Source organism: Dromiciops gliroides, chromosome 2, assembly GCF_019393635.1.
Source record: "Dromiciops gliroides isolate mDroGli1 chromosome 2, mDroGli1.pri, whole genome shotgun sequence".
NCBI lineage: Eukaryota > Metazoa > Chordata > Mammalia > Microbiotheria > Microbiotheriidae > Dromiciops > Dromiciops gliroides.
Genome location: NC_057862.1, coordinates 675,068,101 through 675,093,813, shown reverse-complemented (window position 1 = coordinate 675,093,813; position 25,713 = coordinate 675,068,101). Strand labels below are relative to the sequence as shown.

Below are 25,713 nucleotides of genomic sequence, written 5' to 3'. Positions count from 1 at the left end.
CAAGGTAGATTAAAATTATTTGTAGGTATGTGTGTGTGTACATATGTATGTGTGTATACATGCTTATGTATATGCACACACATATTGTATACACATACATAAATACATACACATGGACACCCATGTTTGTGTGTGTGTAGCACCTAGGTGGTATAGTGGGTAGAGTGCAGGGCCTAGAGTCAGGAAGACTAATGTTCCTGAATTTAAATTTAGCCTCAGACACTTTCTAGCTGTGTGACCCTGGGCAAGTCACTTATCCCTATTTGCCTCAGTTTCCTCATTTGTCAAATGAGCTGGAGGAGGAAATGGCAAACCACTCCAGTATCTTTGCCAAGAAAACCCAAATGGGGTCCAGAGATAATCAGACATGACTAAAGAGCAACTGAACAATAATAAAATATACATACACGCAATAATTTAAATGTGTGTGTGTGTGTGTGAGTGAGAGAGAGAGAGAGAGAGAGAGAGAGAGATTGATTTCAGGAGTCAGAAAAAGCCAACAAGCAAGCATTTCTTTCCAAATGGGTGTTTTCTGCAATGCGGACCTGAGCCTCCATTCCCCTGGGGCAGGCAGCATGGTGTAAGTGACCACCCTAAGAATCGTTAACTTAGAGTCATAAAACCTCATTTTAAATTCCTCCTTCTCCTCCCTTCTACTTCGTGCTCCTGTGACCCTAGGCAAAACCCTCAGCCTCTCCAGAACCCAGTTTTCTTATCTGTTGGAAGGAGAATTTCCTTCCAGTTTTCTTAGTTTCCTTCTGGCTCTTAAATCTATACACCGTTACTACCTGCGTGACCTCAGCTCCATTCCATGTTCTGCAGGAGGCCTTTCCTGTCGCCACCCCATCTCCCACCGCTTTTCCTAATGTTATCTTTCCTTTACCAAGTATGTAGTTATTTATATGTCATCTTCCTAATTAGATTGTGAGCTCCTTGAAAGCAGGGACTCTTTTTACTTAGCACAGTGCCTAGCTTCACACAGGAAGTGTTTAATAAAAGCTTGTTCTCAGGGGCAGCTAGGTGGCGCAGTGGATAGAGCACAGGCCCTGGAGTCAGGAGTACCTGAGTTCAAATCTGGCCTCAGACACTTAACACTTACTAGCTGTGTGACCTTGGGCAAGTCACTTAACCCCAACTGCCTCACTAAAAAAAAAATAAAATAAAATAAAAATAAAAGCTTGTTCTCTGGCTGACTGCCCTTGGCTAAGTCACTCTTACTGAGCCTCAGTTTCCTCATCTGTAAGAATAAAGGTGTTTGGGGCAGCTAGGTGGCGCAGTAGATAAAGCACCAGCCCTGGATTCAGGAGGACCCAAGTTCAAATCCGGCCTCAGACACTTGACACTTACTAGCTGTGTGACCCTGGGCAAGTCACTTAACCCTCATTGCCCCATTAAAAAAAAAAAAAGAATAAAGGGTTTGGAGTAGATGACCTAACTCCAGACCTATCATGCAATGCCTTGGTGGTTTGTAAAGTCTATTAGTCAGTCAACAAGCATTTATTGACAGGCTATGGGGAAAGGTAAAAACAGTCCCTCCCCCCTCGGCTTTCTTAAGGGAGGAGCCTAAATGTCAATAACCCAGAACATACAAGATAGATGCCCAGTAAATGGAAGATCATCTCAGAAGAAGCGCGCTGGAGGGAGGGTGTGGGGCACAACAGGAAAAGCCCTCCTGAAGAAGGTGGGATTTAAACTGAGTCTGGAACAAATCAGGAAGTGGAGGTGAAGAGGCAACCAATGCAGAGGCATGGAGGCCAGAGCAAGTAGGCCAGTGTGGCTGGATTACAGAGCTCAGCTCTGTGGGGAAAAGCACAAGGAGATGGAAAAGACAGAAAGGACTCAGGCTGGGAAGAGCTTTAGATGCCAAGAGAAGACATATTTGATCCCGGAAGCAATAGGGAGCTATGGCAGTACTAAAGAGGCCTGCTCTTTAGGAAAATCACTTTGGCATCTAGTCTGAGGGTGGAATGGAATGGGGAGAGATTAAATTTGTGGTCTGTAAACTAGAGATGATCAGTCCCCAGTGTGATGGAGTGGTATGCTCAATCAATAAACAAGCCCGGCCTTATCATAGACGATAGGGATGCTATGACAAAAAGTCAATGAATAATAAGAACTAGCATTTCCATAGCTTTAAAGTGCTCCACAAATATTATCTTATTTGATCTTTATAACAGCCCGGGGAGGTAGGTGCTATCAATATTCCCATTTTACAGATGAGAAAACTGAGGCAAAAACCCTTACCCAAGGCCACACAGCTAGATTTGAACTCAGGTCCTGACTCCAGAGCCCAGGGCTCTATCCATTGCACCAAAACAAGAGATTCTAAAAGTAGGAGATGAGAAGGCACCCTACCAGGTGGCCAGATAGCTGAAAGACATAATTAAAAGATGTAGGAGACGGTGTGAGGAACAGCAGAAAGACCAGCTTAATGATGCTAACAACACCTTCCTCACCATGGGTTGTAAACCCCCCAAGTCCTAGTAACTGAGAGATCTTATCAATGTCATCACCCTTGACTCCTGGCTTTTTGGTGCCAGGCCAGCCACGGAGGAGTCAAGGCCTGGAGCTGGGACACCTGAGAGCTGAGTAGGCCAAGCTCTTTGCCATCAGATGGGAGGCCTAGAGTTGGACTCTTCCATCCCCACCTTACATCTGAGGCAGGACCCCTGGCCAAAGGCCCCCTGTGCCCGGCCACCAGAGAGCAGGGGGCTCACTCCAAGAACAAGACGAGGATGCACACACCCAGGCCCGCCGTCTCTGCCTGAAGACGTGGCGATTCACCTCTCGGAGAAGCTGCACCTCATTTAGAGCACGGGGCACCTGAGCTCAACAGTACCAGGCACGGAGTCAGCCTTCAGAAATGTTTGTTGATGAATCCTGTCTGTTATTTATTAGCTGTGTGACCTGGAGCAAGGTTTCTCTTCTGTAAGATGGGGGGGAAGGTCATTTTGAGGCTCAGATGAGAAAATATCTAGAATGTATTTTGCTTGGTGTGCTGTACAAATGTTATTATTATTAATATTAATTATTCACAACAATAACAATAATCATCTCTCTGGACCTTTGTCTCTCCAACAGTAAAATGAGGGAGTTGAACTGCAAGATGTCTAAGCCCCAAATCTGTGGTTCCTGGATTCCCAAGTGGCCATTTATCCTTCCCTGGGAGACCACTGAGTCCTCCGTTAATGGAAAAACTTATGCAGAAAAATCCATACCAACCCTCCCCTTTCAAAAAAAAAAAAAAACCAAACACAACCAAAACCCCAAACCATTTTACTTTGAAATAATCAAAGACCCAGAGCAGAAGCAGAGTGCTAGGTAAAAGGATGCTCCCTTTCTTTGCTGCCTAGCCCAAAGCCAAGCCAACGGATTTAGCCGGCATCAATTTAAATCCAAACAGCAGAGATTACCCCATCCATTTCATTTTCCTTCCCTCAGATCGTTTTAGGGACAGGGTGGATCGTTTCAAAATATCAAATTCTGGGGGTCTTTCTGTTTTCTTTCCTTTAAAAAAAATGAATAAAGGAGAAAGGTGCTAGCCTATGGTCTGGCTAAGCCTGGAGGTGGGGAGCTGTTATATTGTTAGTAAGGGTTAATATTATTGTTATTAGTAAGTCCGCAGAAAGGGCTGCCAAGTCTTTAGGGGAAGGGGGGAGGAGGGAAGAAGGAAGGCGACTCCTGGTGACTTCCATCTTGGGTTGCATCCAGCAGCTGCGGGCATGGGGATGGGGGCTTCTCGAACGGATGTCACAATAGCAAGCTAAGGCTGGCCTGGGCGGCCTGGGGTTCTAGGTGCCCCTCTGCCCTATCGTCTTTCCACTTTTGAGCAGGGCACGACTGTAGGAGGAAGAGGAGGAGGAGATAGGGGAAGAAAAAGGGGCTGAGTTTTAAAAACCACCCCTTCTCCCGCCCTCTCTGGGGAGCCCCACACCCCGTAGAAGCCAGCTGATCCTTGCAAACGGGGAAGCCAGCCCGGGAACACTGGCAGGGGCTGGCACACGTGGCGGGGGCCAGTGCGCAGCCTGAGCGCAGCATCCCAGCCCACACTTCCCCCAAATCCAAGGAATTAAGGTCTGGGCCCCACCCCCCGGGGGCGAACTCTTAGATCTCGCACCTCCCGGGACGCACAGTCAGGGTTTGCACTCCGGGACAGCCCTCCCGCTATGGGTGCCCCCCCACCCCACCCCACCCCGCCTTCCACTGAAGGCCGGCCCCCGCCCCCGGCGCCCATTGGCTGCCGGTTCGCAGCGGGGCCGCTGTTATTTTTCGAATATAAATAGTAGGAGGCCGGGTTGGGGGCGAGCACAGCGCTGCGCAGCTGGTAGGAACCCGGCGGTCTGACGTCTTCTGCTCCCTCTGTCCCTCTGTCCCTCTTCCTCTTTTTCCTCCTTCTCCTCCTCCTCTTCCTCCCTTTCCTCCTCCTCCTCTCCTCCTCCTCCTCTTCTTCCTCCTTTTCCTTTCTTTTCTCCTCCTCCTCCTCTCCCGCCGTCCCGCCTCTTCCCCCCGGCCCCAGTTGTCTCCCGCTGCCCTCCGGGGGCTCGGGCATCCGTGCAGCCTCGCGCCCCAGCGCCTGTGCGCCCTCGCGCCACGCCAGCCTCCCTCCTCCCCTCCCCGGCCGCCCAACGCCGGCCGCATTGTCTCGTCTTTTGCACTGTTGCAATTTCAGCCTCCTTTATCCTGGGGGGTAGGAGGCGCCTCGCCGGCGTTCCAGCCTCTGGCGCATCTGGACTCGCCTTCTGGGCTGCGCGGAGCCGCGCGGAGCCCAGCCAGCCCGGGCCCGGCTTCTCGCCTTTCCTTCCCTTCTTTCTTCTTCCTTTGGAGTGGCTGGCTTTCTGCCCCTTTTCCCCCACCCCACCTCCAGCCACGATTATGGAGCAGCAGCCGCCTCTCTGGGATGCCCCCCCGGAGTCAGACCGCAGCCCCGGATGCCGGGAGGGGCTTGGGGCCCCGCGGCCAACTCGCCTGGTCGCCGGACTGCTGCAGCCCACGGTCCGGGGGCTCTTCAATTCCCCAGACCCCGTGGCCTCCTCCTCCCCAGTCACCACGCTCACGCGAACGATGAGCGACCTCACCGGACTAGGGAGGTAAGGACACTGGCATTCTGGAGATGGGGCGGGGTGGGAGGGATGGTGTCCCCAATAAAAGTTGTGGGGGAGAGGGGGATGGGGTTTGGAGAGGAAGGGTGGCTTAGAGCAACCTTAATATAGTCTTGCTAACTGCATGTGTAAGCACCCATTTGGGGAGACCTGTAGGATTAAGGAGGCGGCATTTTGCCCAGGTGTGTGTGATTTGGGGGGGGGGGTTCTGCTTCCAGTTCCGTGGCGGTTCCATTGCACTTTGGGACCCAGGCGTGCTGGCTTAGGGAGGGAAAGAAGATTAGAGCAGAGGCCACCCAAGGCTCAATGAGCATCCGGATGGGTTGAGAACCTTGCTCCCCGTGAGTTTGGCAAAGGCGCAATTCCTATCGGACTTGGGCCAGACGCCTCTCCGAGCCTCATTTTTCCTCATCTGTGACTTAAGGCACGAGGTTGGGTTTAAGGCTCACCAAGGCACCATCCAAGCTCTAGACTCTGCCTCCGGAGACCTGCTGCCCCCTTTAGACTTTCTTGGGCTTCTTCCTCTCACTATCTCTTAGATGTTATCACCTTCCTAATGGACTCCAGCAATTATCTCCCTGACTTCAGAATAGGGTTTGCAGACCGGGAGGGGAATTATCTGCAATAATCCGGGGTAGTGTCTTAGTTTCAGCTGTGAACCTACTAGAACGCAGCCATTTTGGCCGGAGAACCCGGGGTAAGGTTTTTGGAAGAAGGCTGTGGAATTGAGTAGCAATCCCATGCTTTGGGACTTAAAGGCTTAGACCAGAATTAGAGTTGCTTGTCTAGTCCCAACTCCTTCTTGCTTGGGGCCCAGAGAGGTTAAGCCATTGCACCCGGTCACACAGGTAATCCGTGGCAAAGATAAGCATTTGAACTTGAGACTTGAATGTTTCTTTTTTATTTAACCACACCGCTTCTCTCCGTCCCTAAAACTGAAAGAGACCATGATCATCTCGTCACTTGTTCTAAACCTATATGAAATGCCTACTGTGAGCAAGTTTATAAAGGAGAGAACTGACTTTCACTGAATCACTCACTTTATTAGTGGCTGTTTAGAATTCGAACCCAGGATTTAAGATTTCCAGTCAGAATGCATTCTGCTAGGCTTGTATTTTCTAATAATTCCATACTTGGAGTAAAAAGCTATAGTGCTATAGCTTTTCTAGAATGGAAGTTGCTGGGGGCGGGGAGTGTAGGAACTGAGGGGGTTTTTTTGAGGGAGGGGTGTTGTAAAAATACCTAATTCATGGTAGGTACTTTAAAATTGGAACTGAATTCTTGGGGTGAAGTTCTGAGGGGCTTGATTAGAGGTAAGGAATAGGACTTGAAAATGAGAGTTGCCCGTGATTGGATCCCTGGGCTCAGGCATCCTTGCCCTACCCCCAGCTAACCTAGAGACATGACAGCACCTGGGAGGTAGAGACTATGTTCTTTTTCCACCTCCTCTCCCAATCTCCCCTTCCCTGATCTTCATTCCTGGATTGATGCTGGGGCTAGGGCTGGTGGGTGAGGCTGGAGGGGGTGTTGGGGTTAAAATGGTTTCACTATTGATTTTCTCAGTTCCCTAAGAGAATGGTGAGCAAGCACAGTACCTGGCAGCCTGGTAGCTGAATGAATGAATGAATACTTGTTGACTGCTTCGTAGCACTCCAACTTGGATGAGGTTCATTTTTATTCCTAGGAGGGTCACTGTTGGAGGTTACAGCGAGAAGGCACTTTTAGGAGTCATCTACTCAAAATTCTTCACTGTACAGATGTGGAAACAGGAAGGGCCTCCCCAAGGTAGCACAATGAGTTATTGACTGAGCTAGAACTGGAATCCAGTATCCTGACTCCCCAGCTCTATTTTCTTCTTATTTCACTGGGCTGGGCTTTCCTCTGGGCTCCAAACTTGGCCCTAGACTTTAGACTGGCTCTCCCTGAAGTCACTTTGCTGATCAGGCCTTCTCTGCCTTGAGGAAGGTCCTGTAATTGTCATGACCGTGTAAGAGGAGGAGTCTTAGAGATAAGGGGAAGTGCCCAGCTCAGAGTAAGCCCTGCCCGATGGAAGAAACGAGGACCTCATTTCTAGAATCAGAGGGACCCTCAAAGGTCTTCAGTATCATTCCTATTCTCTGTTTTATTCATTTACTTTTTTTTTTTTTTAAGTGAGGCAATTGGGGTTAAGTGACTTGCCCAGGGTCACACAGCTAGTAAGTGTTAAGTGTCTGAGGCCGGATTTGAACTCAGGTGCTCCTGACTCCAGGGCCGGTGCTCTATCCATTGCACCACCTAGCTGCCCCTTGTTTTATTCATTTAAAAACATTTAAAAGGGTCTCTTAGGCTTCCTTAGATGGCCCAGGGCATAAAAGAGGTTAAGACCCCCTCCCCAGGTCTAATCTAATTCTCTTATTTTCTAGATGAGGAAGCTAAGTCCTGGGGAAGGGAAATGACTTATCTGAGGTCACAAAGGTGGAGATAAGATTTGAACCCAAGGCCTTGGTCCTTGTTGCCTTCCACTGGTCTAAGGACCAAGAACTCCAAATTGGGGAGTGGGGGGGCACATCCTGTGCCTTATAGGACTAGGGTGACAGCTCCTGAGACTGAGAGAAATGGACGCTTCCCCCTCTGACCAGGTGCCTTTCTTCTTGTTTGACAGTGAGACCCCGAAGAGGAAAAAGCACAGTCTGACCTTCCGCAGCAGAATTGTTTCACTATCCAGGGAGTCCTTGTCGTCTGAGGCCTCAGATTCATCAGAATTTTCAGATGCAGGTGAGGGATGCAGGTGGCCCTGGAAGGAAGGAGAAACGGGGGTGGGGTGGTCCTCATGGCAATGTCTGGACAGGCAGACCTCAGATACCTAAAGGGCCAGGAGACCTTGGGGACTGTAGGCAGGTGGCTGGAACTCCTGGACCACCTTTTTATAGAGGGAGAAACTGAGGCTCATAGAAACAAAACTGCTTTCCTGAAGTCACATCTTTGTAGAGAATGGGAATTTGAGCTCAGATTCTGTGGGAGGCAGCATGCACGCTATGGTGGATGGAAAGTGCCCAGTTTTTGGACCTGGGTTCAAATCTTGGCTCTGAAGAATGTAGTTAGCTTATAAAACCCCCATTAAGATAAGGATTCTATGGGTCTTAACAAGTGTATCCCTCCCTGGTCCCCAGCCCGGTGTTCTATAGATTTAGTCACTTTGAGTTTTCTGAAGTGAGGGGCAGCAGGGTCCAGCGCCTTCCTTGACCTCACCAGCCTTCTCCCCAAGAGTAATATATATGAGTAGCTTTTCTATTTTTGCCCTTTAGGGAGATTGGAGTGTTCCTTTATGGATCAATGCTATTTTTTTTGAACCAGGACTTAGGATGACTGTCTGCAGAGCAGATTCCCACTACCTCCCCCTCCACACACACACACACACACACACACCCTTGGTTTGTCTTTTTTTTTTTTTAAGACAAAAATTAAACAACAAGATTTCTCAGTTTCAGACTCTAAAAAAGACTCGCTTTTCTGTAGCACTTCTTCCAACAGCCCTACGGTTCAAGAGTGTCAGCCTCTTCCCCACTTTTCAAATAGGAGAATGAGAGATTTGGTGTCTTGTAATGATTGCGTAGCTGAGAGAGAGCGAGCTAGGTCCTCAAGCGGGCTTTTCCCTGACACCGTGCGGCCTGGATGGAAGAATTTTTCTCCACTTACGGTTTTTTCCTCTGGCTTACACTGCCCAGAAAGGAGGGTGGCCTTGTAGAGAATTGAATGTCATGGAAGAATGAGGAGGTGACCGAGAGGGTATGTCTTGGCTCCCAGAATGATCTTCCCTTCTCCCAGACCGCCCCATGGAAAGAAAATATTCCTCTGCAACTGGAAGAGATCTCAAAGGCCATTCATTTAATCCAGCTCCCTTTTACAGATAGGGAAACTAAAGCCCAGACATGTTAAGTGATTTCACCGAGGTCACCTGGGGAGGAAGAAGGGGCAGTCTCAGCTTCAGTCCCCCATCCCAACCTCCCCCAGCCCCCATAAGGCACCCATCTGGTGATGATGCTAAGCTTTGATCTTCTCTCCATCCTAGGTCTTTCCATGGATTCACCAAGCCCCATGGACCCCCAGGCAGTGGACCACGTGTAAGTAGAAATAACCTTTCCTTATCTAGCTCAAATATTGCATTAGGATTTGGGGAGGGGGGGCACCACATTTTTCAGAGAAGGGAGAGTGATGAAACCCTCTGTCTCTTTCTGTCTGTCTGTCTGTAGGCTAGGGAAGGCAGTGGGTGGGGGACACATGAGAGCTGTTCTCTCAGTATTTGAAGAGCCAGGCAGCTGGTCCAGCTCAGCTGTTCCCCTGGTGGTTTGGGAGGGAGATTGAAGGAGGCCACCACCCCTCCCCGCCCAGGGCAAAGCTCCAGACCCATCCTGCTTTGACCTCCCTGCCCTTCCCCCACAATCTGGGTCCTGGTTGGTGTTTTAGGCAGGCTAATGCCCTCATTGACTCTGCCTTAGGGGGAATATGCCAAGCTTGACCTTAGACTTTATTTAAAAACAGGAAACAGCAGGGTGGGGAGAAGGCCCAGGCCTTTTTACAGGCAACAGGAAGTGTTTGGTCTCCCCCCCACCCTCAAAAAAAAAAAAAAAGGGCTCCCAGGTTAGTTAGCAGAAAAGGGCAGAAATATGGGGGAGGGGAATGAAGACAATATTGGGTGGGGGTGTGCCCAGAAAATAGGTTCAGGAAGGAGATCTATTCCCTGCCCCAGGGCCTGTGTAACCTCAAACCCCGCACAGGCTCGCCCCATCTCTGCACCTGTCTTGACAGTTGCTTTTTCTCAGACAAGCAGGGCGTGTGCATGTGTGTGTGTGTGTGTGTGTGTGTGTGTGTGTGTGTGTGTGTTGGGGGGGGGCAGAGGCAGTCACAATAGCCCAGCAGGGGCAGGTGGTCCTCAGAGGCCACGCTAAGGGGGTGGTCCTTCAAAGAACCCTCCCCCAGGGAACTTGTAAAGGCACATCTGTCAGGATTCTTCTGCCTTCCTGAAAGGCTCTGAGGGGCGGGACCCAGGGATAAGAGAGGGGGGGAATTCCATTGGAGAGAAAAAAAGACAGATTCTCCCTCCTTCTGGGAGAAGGGATGGGCGGGGTGGCAGTCAGGTGAAGGGTTACACAAGAGTCCTTGCATTGTTTTAGTTTGGGGTTTTGAGGGGGCTGCTGGGGCCCTCTGAGCACTCTGGGTGCCCAGGAATCTGGAAGGACCTCTGCCCGCCCTCATTGTTGTCTCGGCACACTTTCTACCCCGCCCCCCCCTGGGAAGGGGGCATTCATCGGGGCAGCTGCCAGGACCCAGTCCTCTCCGGATGCCTTTTTATGGAAGCCCATCTGGCACAGCGTGGCAGGGGCCCAGCTGTCCTCATTTGCATACAGGTGGAAGGCTGGGGAAGCAGGTCTGGTTGCCCTGGAGATGTAGCTTCTGAGACCCTGCCCCCAAGCCCCAGCAATGCCTGCTTCCTTTCTCTGCAGCCTTCATTCAGGGGCAACCTTTAGAAACACCCCCCCCAGGCCTTCCTTACTTTCCCTCTCAACCTGAAGGGGAAAAAAAATCCCCATTCTTGCATTCTCGTGCCAGGTCCTAATACCATCCCCACCTCCCAGCACAGCACAGGCCAAGGAATTTAATCACCGCTCTCCCTGCCTTGAGTGTAGAACAGCTCCCTGTCTCACCTTTCCTTTCCACCTGGGTCTTTGAGGGCCAATTCAAACCAGTATTCTGCGGCTACTTTGGGGGCCAGCTGAAGAGAGAACACAGATGAAGGAAGAAGAAATGGGCCAAGAGATGGGGAGAAAGGCTAAGATGGATAATTAGCCCTGTTTAAAGAGACTGTCTCTTCCCAAAATAGTTAACATAATATTTTATAAAGGGCTTTTTTAATTAAAAAAAATTTAATTGACAGATTTTGTGTTTGCCTAGACTTCCCCCTGAGTTTCTCCCCGCCACTCTCCCAGAGAGCCAGCCCATAGAACAAAGTTTGCAAGGTGCTTTTTGTATCTCCCATCATATTTGACCTTTACAACAACCCTTTGAAATAGGTGCAATTATTATCCCTATTTGGTGGTTGTTTAGTCATTTCAGTTGTGTCTGACTCTCCGTGACCCTATTTGGGGTTTTCTTGGCAAAGTGGTTTGCCACTTCCTTCTCATTTTACAGATGAGGACACTGAGGCAAACAGGGTTACACAGCTAGTGTCTGAGACTGGATTTGAACTCAGGTCCTCCTGACTCCAGGGCTGGCACGTTATCCACTGGGTCACCTACCTGATGCCTGATTTTACACATGAGAAAAACAGAGGCTGAGAGAGGTCAAATAACTTGCCCAGGATCACAAGCTAATGTATCTGAGGCTAGATTTGAATTTAGGTCCAACAATGAATCTTTGCTAAAGCTGCCTATCTGTCATCAGCCAGTAAGCAAGATCATAGCTCCTAAGACCCACCCACCCATTTTACAGATGAGGAAACTGCCTCACTCATTCCTGAGTCCCCCTGGACCCCTTACATCATATCACACAGTTGGTCCTCTAGCCTTTCTCTTTTTTTTGGGGGGGGGCAGGGCACAGATAGTAAGTGTCAAGTGTCTGAGGCTGGATTTGAACACAGGTCCTCCTGAATCCAGGGCCAGTGCTTTATCCACTGTGCTACCTAGCTGCCCCTAGCCCTTCTCTTAAAGTGAAGAGGAATCCACTACCTGTAGGAGCAGCCCATTCAACTGCTTTTTTGGGGGGCAGGGCAATGAGGGTTAAGTGACTTGCCCAGGGTCACACAGCTAGTAAGTGTCAAGTGTCTGAGGCCTGATTTGAACTCAGTTCCTCCTGAATCCAGGGCTGACACTTTATTCACTGTATCACCTAGGTGCCCCCAAGGATTTTTTTTCCCCATTCAACTTCTAACAGGATTAAGCCTGACTATCAGCAGCTCCTATCCAGTGTGTGGGGCCAAACAACCGGCCTGACCCTTCTTCACGTCTCCGTGGCTAGCCCCTCTCCTAGGCTCTAACCCTGGCTCCTTCCCGGGGCGGCCGTTGTCTCTGATTTCTGCCCAGAACACAGCATAGCATCCCAGAGGTTGTCTGGGCAAGGGCAGAATGTGGTGAGATGCCTGGAATGTGTAATGAGCAACACTGTAGTTCTCTGACATTTGCTGAGGACTTCCCATTATCTCATTTGATCCTCACAACAACCTGGGGAGGTGAATGCTATGATCATCCTCACTATGGCTAACAAAGGTTAAAATGCTTGCCGGGGTCACTGATAGCAAGAACTTGACCTTGAGGTTTCCTGAGGGCTTTTTCCTACCTCTCCTAGCTGCTAGCCCAGAACCCCTTAGTCTCTCTGGGAGGGACTCGTCCTAATTTTTCTCTTCATCCCTGGTGATTCAAAATCTGTTTGGATTCTTACAGATTTCAGCAGGCAATCCAAGAGGCTGGCCAAGTTCGAGAGTGAGTATTCCTAGCCCTTTGTCTGTTTAGGGCGAGCACCTTACTGGAGTCTCTTTATCAGTCTGGGGAACTTCCCCTCAATGCAGATCTTAATACGTGCTCTGTAACTGGGGGGAGTGACTGGCCCAAGGTCACACAGCCTGTGGACTGGAACTCGGGGCTACCCACCCGTTTGTCTCAGGTTTCCCCTCCTACTGGTGTTAGGTGCCTACAGGGGCCTAGGGAGCCCAGAGGAGGGGGGTCAGAGAGGGCATCTTTTCTGCAGATTGAGTCACAGGAAGGGTGGGATGTCCACGTCCGTTTTAGCCATCTCTGCTCACCTTCCTTCTCTGTCCCTTTCTCTGGCAGAGAGAGACTTCCCATCCGACGCTTCCAATCTTTGCCCGTAAGTTTCCCCTTTTGTGGTTGCAGAATGAGAGTGTGGCTTGTCTGGGCCTCCCTGGCCGGGTGGGGGAGGGCAAGAAGCGTGTGGATTTCACTCCAGCCTGTGCAATCCTTTTCTTGGAGGGGGCAGGCGGCCTTGGCCGCTGGAGGCCACAGACCCCTGAAGAATAGTGGGGACTGTGGCCCTCTCTCTTCAGCTCAGCTCCGGTCCTGACCTGGAGTCCCAGACATGGCTCCACCGCCCAGCCATGCCAACCAAAGGGAGGGGCCACACAGGATCCAAAAAAAAAAATGCATGTACTGAGAGGGCTGGGTGAGCTCAGGGAGGGCCACTGAGTCACTGGAGGAGGGCTTGGGGGGTCACTCGTTAGGGAGAGCGAAATTGGCCAGGACCTCTAGAATCAGTACAGAGGTGCCTTAAGAATTGACCCTAAACCTCCTTCCTGCTTCTTTCTCCCTTGTCAGATGAAACTCCTGGGATCCAGCCCAGCCTTAAGGAATATCACCAACTCCAGGGCCCTGGACATGCCCCGGAAGAGCGAGGGTGACATCCAGCTGGATGTGGGTAGCAGAGAAGACAAGGAGAACGTGAGCTGGGGGCTCCTGGGGGAGCGGCGGGGGGGAGCAGGGATGCAGTGCCATCCCCTGGTGGTGTGATTTGATGGAATTTCTCCCGCAGGAAGGATTTGTCTTCAAGATGCCCTCCAGACCAGCGGGGCACAGCCGGTCCACCGCTGCCGAATGGGCCAGCCGGAGGGAGGCTTTTGCCCAGAGGCCAAACTCAGCCCCCGATCTGATGGTATGTAAGGAGCTCCCGGCGAGTCCTAAAATAGAGGCGTAGCTATTCCAGTTATTGAGCTACAGCAGGGAGGTGGGAAGGGGTCCACCCCCACGACCTTTCCTTACCTCTGTCTATCCAGTGTTTCTCTCCCGGGGAGAAGGAAGACCTGTGTCCCCTGCCCCTACGCCGCTTCTCCATGAAGCCCACCTCTACAAGTGATGATGGAGATGACGGCTTTATGGACATCCTAGAAGATGACCTGAAGGTAAGAGGCCCTGCTAGGCCAGTCCTCCCAGCCCCTCCTAGGAAACCCATGGGGAGGTGAACTCAGAACCTGGGGAAGAGGACTATGAGCTCATGTCGAGGTTTGAAGAAGAATTTGAGGCAAAGGAGGCTTCCAGTGAGTCTCGGAAGAGCAGGTAATTGGTCATCATGAAAAGGAAAAGCGGACAAGGGGCACTGTGAACTTCATGGCTTGACCTTTCGTTCTGGCCCGCTGGAATCTCCACACCATCCCCCACCAAACAGCCAGGCCTTCTGGGAGAAGTGGGGTTCATATCCAGGAAGCCCCCCTGCCAAGCCAGCCAGTTTGGCTGCAATTGGTGCTTTACATTTCAATAAGTGCACTGGCTGTGAGACCGCCAAGTGCGAGTTGTCAGAGTCAAGAGTCTTGGAAGGCATGAGGGAGAGCACTTTGTCCGGGGATTATTGGCTGATCATGGAGATGAGAAAGGCTTGTCTCCTCCTTGCATCATTCGTTTCATTCTGTCTTTGACCTATCTATAAGAAACCTTTTATTTTAATTTCTCACAGAATGAGGAAGAGGTTCCCCCAGGGATGGAAAGCCTAATAAGTGCTCCCTTGGTCAAGAAAGAAGAGGAAGAAAGTGAACAGGTATGATTTTTTCAGTAAGGATGGGCTTGGAGCCTGGGCTGCAGGGGATGGATCACAGACTCAGAGCAGAGTACAACTCTCATTTGATGAGGAAAATGAGGCAGAAGTTAAGTGACTTGCTCAGGGTCACACAGCTAGTTAAGTATCTGAAACAGGAAAGCAGGATTCAAACTTGGGCTTCCTGACTCCAGATCCATTCTGCCCCCCACCTCCTTTAGAGCCATCACAAGCTACATATGACCAAGAACACCTACAGCCAGGGGCAGGAGAGAGAGAAGTTAGTCTGTGGCCCAAAACACTTATTTTGTTATGAATTGACCGGCCTCTGAGAGGTTTGGTCTTTGGGTACTGTTCTAACTTTTTAGTGAACACATGCTTGAAATTAACTGCCTTGACCTTGAGACAGTGTTATTATGAAAACAAGGAGTCCTCGATTTGGGGTCCCATCTTGAATTGTAACTTTCAGGCTAGGTGACTCGGTGAATAGTGTTGGATATAGAATTAGAAAGCTGAGTTTTGAATCCTACCTCAGAATTATTAGCTATGCGTCTCTGGGCAAGTTACGCAGCCTTTTTTCCAAACTTGCCTTCCTCATTGTAAAAAATGGGAATAATAATGGATAACGTGTAAAGTGCTTTGCAAACCTATAAATGGCTCTATAGATGCTAGCCGTTATTTTTAGCTGTTAAATGATTTAATACCTGCCTCAATTTCCTACTCCATAAAATGGGTTTAAGACGTAGAGTACCTACATCCTCTGTAGGGCTGTTGTGAGGGCTTACGAGTTTATACTCTACTCTCGAAAGGTCATGGTTGCCTTGTCTTGTGTCTCTCCTCCTCCTCCCTCTCCAGTCTTTAGTCATGCACAGCAAGTGCCGCAGGCTCTTCCGCTCTCCATCCATGCCCAACAGCTCCATCCGGCCAGTCCTAAAGCGACTGGAGCGGCCGCGGGACAAGGACACACCAGTTAAGAACAAGCGCAGGAAGAGCGTGACCATCCCAACCACTGCCCAGGAGGAGACAGAAGAAGAGCCGGTGAGTTGGCTCCCAAGGCTGGGAGGGGATCAGTCAGTCAGTCAGTCGACAAGTACCTGCCTTCACAAGCTTCCAGTCCAATTAGGAGTGGACATAGGCAGGTGATGGTTTTTGTTTTGTTGTGTTTTTTCTTTTTTGGGGGGGGGGGCGGGGATGACGGTTAAGTGACTTGTCCAGGGTCACAAAGCTAGTGTCGAGTGTCTGAGGCCAGATTTGAACTCAGGTCCTCCTGAATCCAGGCCCAGTGCTTTATCCACTGCGACACCTAGCTGCTGCCCCCTTTTTGTTTTTTAAATCAGCTGGTTCTTCTGCCCTAAGATTTGATTCCTCCCCTGCCCCCGCCACTTCAGATCTGTCTTTGCTGCTGCTGAAATAGAGGTCTAGCCACATCAGCAAAACACAACAGCATCCGGGGGGCCAACCCCAGCCTTCCCCGGGGGGTGGGGTGGGGGGGAAACAGGAAGGAAGCAGATGTTTGTGCCAGAGAGAGAAGCTGGCCGTCACCTCTCCCCCATCCTCCCGTCATCCTCGCTCGATGCCTCAACCTCTTCCCTTTCCTTCGCAGAAACCTCGACTCCTCCGTTCCAAGTCTTTATGTCATGATGAAATTGAGACCATCTTGGACAATGACCCCAGAGAGCTGATTGGGGATTACTCGAAGGTATCATCAGGAGGAAGGGTAGCCTGTGAAGGTAGAGACCGGAGGGCTGGCTAAGAGCTGGCACTCCTCGGGCATAGGATCAGTCCACAAGCATTTCTTGTGCATCTCACTGTGAACCTGGCATTGCTGTGTTAGGTGCTGGGGAGAGAACAACAAAGAATGGATCAATGACCACTTACAAGGAGATCACATTCTTTCTTTTTTTTTTGGTGAGACAATTGGGGTTAAGTGACTTGCCCAGGGTCACACAGCTAGTAAGTGTTAAGTGTCTGAGGCCGGATTTGAACTCAGGTCCTCCTAAATCCAGAGCTGGTGCTCTATCCACTGTGCCACCTAGCTGCCCCTTGGACACAAGTTTTGACTCCAGGTCCAAAATTCTTTTGTTGTCATGTACAATTCTTCTGTGACTTGACAAAGATACCGGAGTGGTTTTGCCATTCCCTTCTCTAGCTCATTTTACAGATGAGGAGACTGGGGCAAATAGGGTGAAGGGACTTGCCCAGGGACACACAGCCAGTAAGTGTCTGAGGCCAGATTTGAACTCGGGAAGAGGAGTCTTCCTGACTCCAGGCCTGGCACTCTATCCAGCGCTGCACTACCTAGCTACCCCTTTCCCATTGTACAGTAGAGTTCTTTGGAGTCTACTAGGAAGTGTTCTTTCTGCCTTCCTCCTTCTGCATCTCCTGCCCCCATTTCCCCCCAGCCTTGCCCCTGTGGCACCAGGGAGCACACATCAACCTCCTTCCCACAAGATGGATCCTTTAGATCAGGAGCCTGGCCTGGCGTTGACTGGTTGGGGATCTTTCCCCACCTTCCCTTCCAGAGTGGCAGAAATCATAGCTAGCCCTCTAATAAAAAGAGAGCCGGTAACTGCAGAAACAAGAAGGGCAAGCCTTGGTGTTTGCATCGAGAAGACTCAAGAGGGGGCAGCTAGGTGGCACGGTGGATAAAGTACCGGCCCTGGATTCAGGAGGACCGGGGTTCAAATCCAGCCTCAGACACTTGACACTAGCCGTGTGACCCTGGGCAAGTCCCACAAAAAAAAGAAAGAAAGAAGACTCAAGAGCTGATCTCTTTGGAAAACAGGACTGACCCCTGCTCATCTTCAGCAATAGTGATGTGGCCTCACGCTCCTCTCCTCCCCTTCTGTTCTTTCAGGCATTTCTCCTGCAGACAATAGAGGGACGCCACCAAGACCTTAAATACATATCTCCGGAGACAGTGAGTAGAAGGCCTGGGGTGTGTGAAGTAGAGGGGTGGGGAAGGGAGAGTCCCTATCCTCTGAAGTGACACCCCTTTCTTCTCTTGACACTCTCACAGATGGTGGCCGTGTTAACCGGGAAGTTTAGCAATATTGTTGAGAAATGTGTCATCCTGGACTGCAGATATCCCTATGAATTTGACGGTGGTCACATCAAGGTAAGTGGACTTGCTGGGAGGCTGCTCCTCAGGGAGAGGGAGAGGGACACCCCCTTTATGGCATGAATGAGGGGCAGCCGCTTCCCTGCTGTGAGATAAAGTAACAAGCTCGGGGAAAAGGTGGCAAGATGTGTGTGTAGGGGGAGGGAAAGGCGCAATCACCGATGGCCGGGTACCTGCTAAACCGGGCAGTGTGGTGCTGTGGGTAGAGCACCGCACTGGGGAGTCAGGAAAGGTTTGAATCTTGCCTCGGATACTCGTGAGGCTGGGCAAGTCACTTAACTTCCCTGAGCCTCAGTTTCCTTATCTGTAAAATGGGGTGAGGGGGGAGACACCTCAGGATAGAAACAAGGAATTGAAAGAGGGAAAAGTCAAGTGGCCTTGAATCCGTGGGGGGGGGGGGGGCGTGTCTAGCCTGGAGGCCTTCCCCACCCCCCAGCCCAACCCCCCTCACCTAAGCATTCGACTTGTCCTTTCTCCAGGGTGCAGTAAACCTTCCACTGGAACAAGACGCAGAGAATTTTCTGCTGATGAACCCTATTCTCCCCAGCGTGGACAAGAGGCTCATCCTTATTTTCCACTGTGAATTCTCCTCTGAGCGAGGGCCTCGAATGTAAGTGTCAATCAGGTAGCAATCTCCCCCCTCCGTGGGGGTGGGGGTCGGGAGGGCTCCATGTGGTCTGTCCTTTGGGAATGTCTCAGCTGCTTTTGGAGTCCAACCCATACACAAAAGGGACTCCCCCATTGCTATCAATTAGTTGACAAACATTTATGTTTTGTTTTGTTTTTGTGGGGCAGTTGGGGTTAAGTGACTTGCCCAGAGTCACACAGCTAGCAAGTGTTAAGTGTCTGAGGTCGGATTTGAACTCGGGTCCTTCTGAATCCGGGGCCGGTGCTCTATCCACTGTGCCACCTAGTTGCCCGACAAACATTTATGAAGCACTACTCTGTTCCAGGCACTGTGCTGAGAGCTGACAAGTGAGCTCTGCCTCAGTTTCTTCCTCTGTAAATTGGGGAGTGATAATAATTTCCTCTAGCAGAGAACTGTTGAAATAATTGCGTCACACCTCAAGTTAACTTTAAAGTATTTATGTGGTTGTTAGCGATTTGTTATTGCCGTCCGGCATCTTATGGGTGAACGCTATGTTGAAATTTTTCTCCTAGAACCCTTGTTAGTCAGTAAATGTTTATTAAGCACCTACTAGGTACCAGGCACTTGATCACAAGTTTAAACATAGAGTTTGAAAGGGGCCTGAGAGGCCACGGAGTCCAGCCCCCTTCATTTTTCAGGTCAGGAAACCGAGGCCCAGGGGAGTTAAGTGACTTGGCCAGTGTCTCACAGCCAGCAGATGGATTCCAATCCATGCCTTCCTAGCTGCCCCCCTCTCCCCATGCCATACCGATGCTTTCCATTGTGCCATAGGGTGTATTCAGCCTTAGCCTGGTGCACTTACCAGAATGCTACAAATGTTGACTCTGGCATTTGAAGCTCTATTTGGTCCGATGCCTGAACTTTCTATTCTTCTACCCTGATTTGTCTTCCCAGGTGCCGCTTTATCAGAGAGAGAGACAGAGCTGCCAATGACTACCCAAATCTGTACTACCCCGAAATGTACATCCTCAAAGGAGGCTACAAGGACTTCTTCCCACAGTACCCGGTAAGGGCCTCTGGTGGGAACTTCTGATGTTTTGGGTCCGGGTAACCAGCAGCAGGCGGCTATGCCATAGGGCTGGTGGCCAACAGGGGAACGAGTGGTCTTTATCCTCCCAAGCCTATCCATCCTTCAGAAAACAAAATATAATTAGTTAGAATCAGAGGAGGAAGAATCACCAACCAACAAGCATTTGTTAAGCACTTACTGTATGCTGGTCACAAAGAAAATGTGAAAATAGTTCCTGCCCCCAAGATTTTACCTGCTAAAGGCGGGGCGGGGAGGGGAGGGGGAAACGCAGAATGAAGGGAAGGGAAGCCTAGAGGGGGGGAGGCACTAACTAGGTGATGAGTTGCTGGCTTCCTCCCACCCTGCAGACGTTCTGTGAGCCCCAGGATTACCGGCCCATGAATCACGAAGACTTCAAGGAAGACTTTAAGAGGTTTCGCCTGAAGAGCCGCACCTGGTCAGGAGAACGGAGCAAGCGAGAGATGTACAGCCGCTTGAAGGACTTCTGAGGGGCGCTTCCTCCCCCTTCCCCACGCCCCATATCTCCCCAGCTATTGGGAGACCTGCCACACTTGACTCTCTAGGGATCCTCCTACCGATGAGGCTTCCACACCCACGTGGGGGGACCTGGTTCCTGGACGTGGCTTCTTCCCTTTTCCGAATTCCGAATTTTCCTGCGGAAAAGTCCCCTTCTCACCCATTTATTTAATTATTTGTTGGACTTGAACCGAGGGGTCCGACCAAGGCTGTGTGGCCTTGGTGGTGGGTGGCAGCTGCCCGCCGTGCCAGTCCCAGGGGCTTCAGACCCACTCTGATGTCTACCGGCCTACTCTGTGTGTCCGAATGTATCGTGGATGCTGGGACCATCCTGGATCTTCAAAGGTGCTCAGCTGGCCCCCCCACCCCTGCTCCTCCCTTGGGAGAGGTTTTCTGACATGGAATCCCATAGGATTTCACTCCCGTCTTGCCCAGCTCCTCATCCCCTAGCTAGGGCTTTGTGTGTTGTACTTTTTTTTGTATTTTTCTTTTTCACCGTTGGCCCTTTGCCAAGTTTTTGTTTTGAGCTTGAAAGGCGAGAGGAAGCCTGGTTTGACTTCAGCTTAGGCCCAGTGGGGTCTCCTCCAGGGAGAAAAAGGGATCTAGCTCACTCGAAGGAACATTTGGCGAAGGAGTTTAGATCTTTTCTCCCCTCCCCGTGGGTTTATTTTCTCAGATTTAGAGTTTGTGCTGTCCTGAATCCAAAACCCATTGGTTATACCAATCGTATAAAAGATTGTACTTGGGTGGGTGGGGATCCAGGACAGGGCCTTTCAGGCATGAGGAAGCCATCCCCATGTGCATGAGAGGATTCAGGGGTTCTCTTTCACCCCACTGCCTTTCCTGACTGTTGACATTTCATTTCATTTCTAAAAACAAAGTCTCCTGAAGAGAGTTATACTACCCCACCCTGCCACGTTTGAGCCATTGCTGCTGTTTGACTATGGAATTTTCCATCCCAGGGAGAAGGGTCAAAGGGGCCATCCACAAGCCCAGGATACCTTTCTTCTGCCACTCCCAGAAGGGGCACTCTGCACACTCCTGTCTTAAAAATTTTTTTTTTTAAGGTATGAGGGAGGTGGAAAATGTCTTTTTTTTATTTGTTTAAAAAGCACTTCATAAACTTACACAGTATCAAGTTGTTTTTTTTTTCGACCATTTGGTAGTAGCCTGCTGGGCCTGCCCCTGGAGAGGGATTGGGGTTCAGGGTCTCTAAACCCAACTGGGGTGTGGTGTAGTGTTGTGGGCAAGGAGGAGCCTTGTGGGGGGGGGGGAGGGTTCCCTTTGATCAGACCTGAAGGACAATTGGGTGGAGATAAGAGAGCTAGGCACCATGGAAAGAGGTGGACAAGATTCAGGCGTCAACATGCCCTGAGAGAGACTTGGCTTAGATGACGATGCTGGGCCCCAGGCTGCCCAGTGTGCACTACTGTGAATTCCCTACCTGTGTGTGCTGGAGAAGATCAATAGCCCTCCCCTGCCCCCATGGTCCTGAGCTGCTGTTAAGGGTCGGATGGGACCTCTCTACTGGGTTGATCATCCACGTTGAAGTCTCCCCCTCATGAAAAGCACTTAATCTGTCTACCTGTCACAGGGATCCTACCCAGCGTGAGTTTGTGTGTGTCTGTGTCTGTGTGACCCTATCCATGAGTGTGAAGTGGATTTCCGTTTTATTTAAAGATAAATAGGACTGGGAGAGCCATTTCCTAACCTCAAGACAGTTATCCCATATTGTGTAGGAGGCTTCTCCACCTGTCAGGAGAGGCCTTCCACCTTTGTTAACCTCCTTTTGTTCAATAAAGCCCTGAAATTGAGTGGCCTCTGTCTGGTGCCTTTACCTTCTGTACTGGGAAATGGGGAGGAGGAGGTGTGGGGTGGAGTACCTGAGCCCCAGGGGAGATGGAAATGGGCCTTTAGCCTTAGGTAAGTACAATAAGGGAGACAAGATTGAGTCAAAACTAGGAGGTAGAGATTTGAACGTGAATAAAGGAAATAGGAGAAGAATTCTGAAAAGGAGAGAATTGTGCATGAGCCTGTCAGTTATAATGTCATCGAGGTGGGACATGAAAAGTTGAAAACAATGGCACCCAATTTGTAGAACACTGGTATAAAGTCAGGGAGCTTTTCATCCAGTCTAGTTAAGTCAGAAAAGGGAAAGGTGTGAGTGGGCTGGCCCCTAGAGTCTATGTTGAATCTGAATTTAAATCTTTCTGAGCCAGCTCAGTCTTTTCACTTTGTCACTCCCTGTTAGAAAGTTTTTCCTGATGTTTACTGTTAAGTGCCTGCTATGTGACAAGCACTATGAATATAGTGGTAAAAATGAAACAATTCCGGGGCAGCTAGGTGGTGCAGTGGATAGAGCACCGGCCCTGGATTCAGGAGGACCTGAGTTCAAATGTGGCCTCAGACTCTTAACACTTACTAGCTGTGTGACCCTAGACAAATCACTTAACCCCAACTGCCACACCAAAACAAACAAACAAAAAAGGAAACAATTCCTATCTTTGAAGAGCTTACACACACACACACACACACAGAGTACCTAATTTAAGTTATTCCCCAAACTTGTATTTGTAAGCATATTTTGGGAACCCAGGTAAGTTAGCCCTCTGGTTCTAGAGTTAACACTAGATTTCTTTCTCTAACACTTTAGTTCACAAGCCCCTACTGATGTGCTTCCCATTAACAGTCCTGCCAAGAGACAAAATTAGTTCTTAGCAAAGGTATTCACTAAGCCTATATTAAAAAGGAGCTGCAATAATATTAGTTATCATTGATATAGTACTTGAAGGTTTGCAAAGCATTTTGCATGTTATCTTATTTGAAATATAGTCCCTCTTCCCCCAAACCTGAGGTGCATTCTCCCAAAAGCATAGTGTCTGTAGGAAGAGTGGACATTTCCACCTGGTTGCACTCCCTGGTACTTCTCCATCATGCCCCCTTGCAGGTACCTTCTCCCCTCATTTTCAATTTCCTTTTGTTGCTGTCTTTCCTCATTAGAACGAATGTTCCTTGAGGAGCCTTTGTTTGAAGGCACTTAATAAAATGTTGACTGAAGTAGAAGGGGGAGTGAGGACAAATGCAAGATATGGCTGTGGCAGAGACAACTCACATACCGTAGGACCTAAAAGTCTTGTGTTATGGGGAAATAGGGTAGGGGGTTTGGGATGGGGGATAGGGGTTTGGTGTCCTCAGGAATTCCTCTTTAAAGAATTACACCCTCTTGCACACAAATCCAATAGAATAAGATAATAGTTTATGTAGGGGCTGGGGAAGGGAAACCAAGAGAGAAATCCTTGGACTTCTCGTCGGGAGAAGGTATGGCACAGAGCACTGTGGCTCTGAGATACCAATCTCCTCGAGCAGGAGACAGGCAGATACTTTTATAGAGGACTGATGGGGGTGATCATCTGACTGGAAAGTTCCCTTATTAAGGGAGGACCATCCCCCACTGGTGGTGGCTGGGGGAATTGGGTGAGGGGTGGCTACAGATCTCTCAAGCCATCTCTCTCCTCCTCCCACCACAAAGGCAGCAGCCACACCTAATCTTATCTCCCCAGGGGTGGGGGAGACTGGAATGAAGGGTGGTGGTCCTGGGGCTAGCTCAGTCCTGATCCAGTTCCACTTATCTCTAGGTGTGTCTGTCCTTTGGTTTAGTTTCTCAAGGAGAAGGTTCTTTGATGTACCCCAGAAAACTTCTGGGGTGGCCTGGGCCCATAACACTTGTGCCGGCCTCTCAAACCTCCCTCTGTGAAGTAGCGTCTCTGCTAGGCAGGTTGCTTCTGGGTAGCTAGGAGCTGTCCTCTGAGTCATAGCTGGCTCTCTTCTCTGCTGCCGGGGCTCATGAATATTGAAGTCATTTGCTCTTCCAATGACTGAATCCGTACCTTGCTGGAATGGGGACCTCTGGCTAATTCGTTTCTTCAACCTTGTCCCCTTCGTTGTGCGAATTAAAATTGTCCAGCCAGAGATATGAAAATAAATTGGGAGACTTTCTATGTAATTGAGTCACCTCTGCCACACTGGAAGGCCTTGAGTTAGCTTCCTTTGATAAGCAAGTGAATTTACAACTGCAATTCACAGCTCTGAGGCCTAATGTATAGAACTTATAATGACTACCTCTATGGAACCATATCAAACTGATTAATACTGGTTGGAACAGAGCAAGGGCTCAAATGAATTATTTCTCACCCCACCGCCTATCCACAGAAAACCCCCAGTCTTTCTTTGATTCGTTACAATCTATAAGCAGGGAGGGCAATCAATCCTCCATGGGTGACACAAAACCAGAAAGGGGCAATCCCTTTACTGAGTGCAAAGGTGACATTAGTGAAGAAGGAAATGGGCACGACTTATACTGATTGTGTTCCATTTGATGGAACATTAACTCATAATCTACTAAATATACAATAAAAGTCTGGGTTAGTGACCAACCAAGAACCACAAGGGACAAGTACCTCCTAACAAAGCATGCCCTAGAAGACATGAAAATCAGGGTACCATAGGACATTTGTTTAAGTGCACCAGAGCAAGCATTGTTGGCCCTATATAAAAGTTCTGGAAATCTTTTGAGTTTATGAGAATGATCCAAGTAATTTTGACAAACAGCCACCCCATCATAGTGATGAGAGACACATGGTGATGAGAAAACACAAACAGATCCAGACGTCTGTAGCATGGGGCATGAAGGACACACACACACACACACACACATCTATTTGCTCTAATCAGTGGAATTTGCTCTGTGAGGAGGAAGGCAGAGACATAGCAATATTAGTTCTGTTTGATTTCGGGGCTGAGTCATAGGCAGCCAATTGTAAGACAGGATGTCACAGTCAGGCTCAGAGTTAACCAGATGGGAAAATCTTATTTACTGAGATGGGGATGCTTTCGCCTTCCCAAGGTCATTCTCTCAACTTCCCCAGAGAAAGACATTCACCTGTCGCCCACCTCAGGCTGCTGGGTCACATGGCCTTTCCCTTGAATGATGAAGGTGCTTTAAGAGGCAGCAGACCATTAGACCTGGATTCAGGTCCAAGAGACTTCTCCTCAAACAGCAGAATGTCACTAATTCCATCTTAGGGCTCAACAGTTGTTATTTTTCTCCTATATTGGCCTCAAAATCTCATCTAAAAATTTTCAACTATTCACAAATCATATCTATTTACAGCTATTATTCCAACCCCCACCTTGGTCTGCAGATGGAGTCAAAGGGAGACCATTAGGCCCTTTCTAGAATACAATGAGAGGGGGCAGCTAGGTGGTGCAGTGGATAAAACACGGTCCCTGGATTCAGGAGTACCTGAGTTCAAATCTGGCCTCAGACACTTGATGTTTACTAACTGTGTGACCCTGGGCAAGTCACTCAACCCCCATTGCTCTGCAAAAAAAAGAAAATTACACTAGAATACAATGAGAAGCAATGCCCATCAGAGTCCATGTAGAGGCTTGGGTCCCACCTGGGCACAATTTCCTTGGTGAAAGCTATGCTGTCAGGCAGAGCTGGGGCTTTCCGGCTATGCAACAGTTGAACCTTGGTCAAGGACCAACCTGGGTAAGTGTTCAAAGAGGGATGGGCAAGCTAGCAGAAGGCCAATGTGACTTGAAAGGCAAACTGATTAAAGACTACATGAGTTGGACAAGTGGCCACCATGCAAGTTGTCACTGGAGTAGTGTCTGGAGTAACCCACTCTTTCTTATTTGAATCTATTATCTCTTGTGTGCCCCTGTGACTTAAAAATGTCTACCTGGGGAGGAGTGGCTTATCTTCTTCAGTTGCCCACGCTCAAGA

The 25,713-nt window shown here is 49.6% G+C and overlaps 1 protein-coding gene across 2 annotated transcripts; it reads left to right on the top strand.

Annotated features, from left to right (window-relative positions):
- Window positions 1-4,295: 4,295 nt before the first annotated feature.
- On the top strand, window positions 4,296-21,069 carry CDC25B (cell division cycle 25B). 2 transcript variants are annotated; one of them, XM_043989627.1, is made up of 16 exons: window positions 4,296-5,087; window positions 7,741-7,853; window positions 9,148-9,199; window positions 12,512-12,550; window positions 12,899-12,935; window positions 13,400-13,522; window positions 13,614-13,733; window positions 13,855-13,980; window positions 14,529-14,609; window positions 15,462-15,644; window positions 16,210-16,305; window positions 17,464-17,526; window positions 17,626-17,724; window positions 18,207-18,337; window positions 19,271-19,382; window positions 19,754-21,069. In XM_043989627.1, exons 1-16 carry the CDS (start codon window positions 4,873-4,875, stop codon window positions 19,892-19,894), a joined length of 1,731 nt encoding a protein of 576 aa, XP_043845562.1. In that variant the 5' UTR covers window positions 4,296-4,872; the 3' UTR covers window positions 19,895-21,069. The 2 variants fall into 2 exon arrangements, with proteins under 2 accessions (XP_043845562.1, XP_043845563.1); XM_043989628.1 differs by lacking the exons at window positions 4,296-5,087; window positions 7,741-7,853 and adding an exon at window positions 8,624-8,864.
- The last annotated feature ends 4,644 nt before the right edge of the window (window positions 21,070-25,713 follow it).

What these genes read in the sequence shown, in the direction of transcription:
- CDC25B (XM_043989627.1), top strand. Translation starts at nt 4,873, where the DNA reads ATGGAGCAGCAGCCGCCTCTCTGGGATGCCCCCCCGGAGTCAGACCGC. An exon ending in GCAGAGAAGACAAGGAGAAC is followed by an intron (nt 13,523 to 13,613) that starts GTGAGCTGGGGG and finishes TTTCTCCCGCAG; the next exon opens with GAAGGATTTGTCTTCAAGAT. An exon ending in TCTGAGCGAGGGCCTCGAAT is followed by an intron (nt 18,338 to 19,270) that starts GTAAGTGTCAAT and finishes TTGTCTTCCCAG; the next exon opens with GTGCCGCTTTATCAGAGAGA.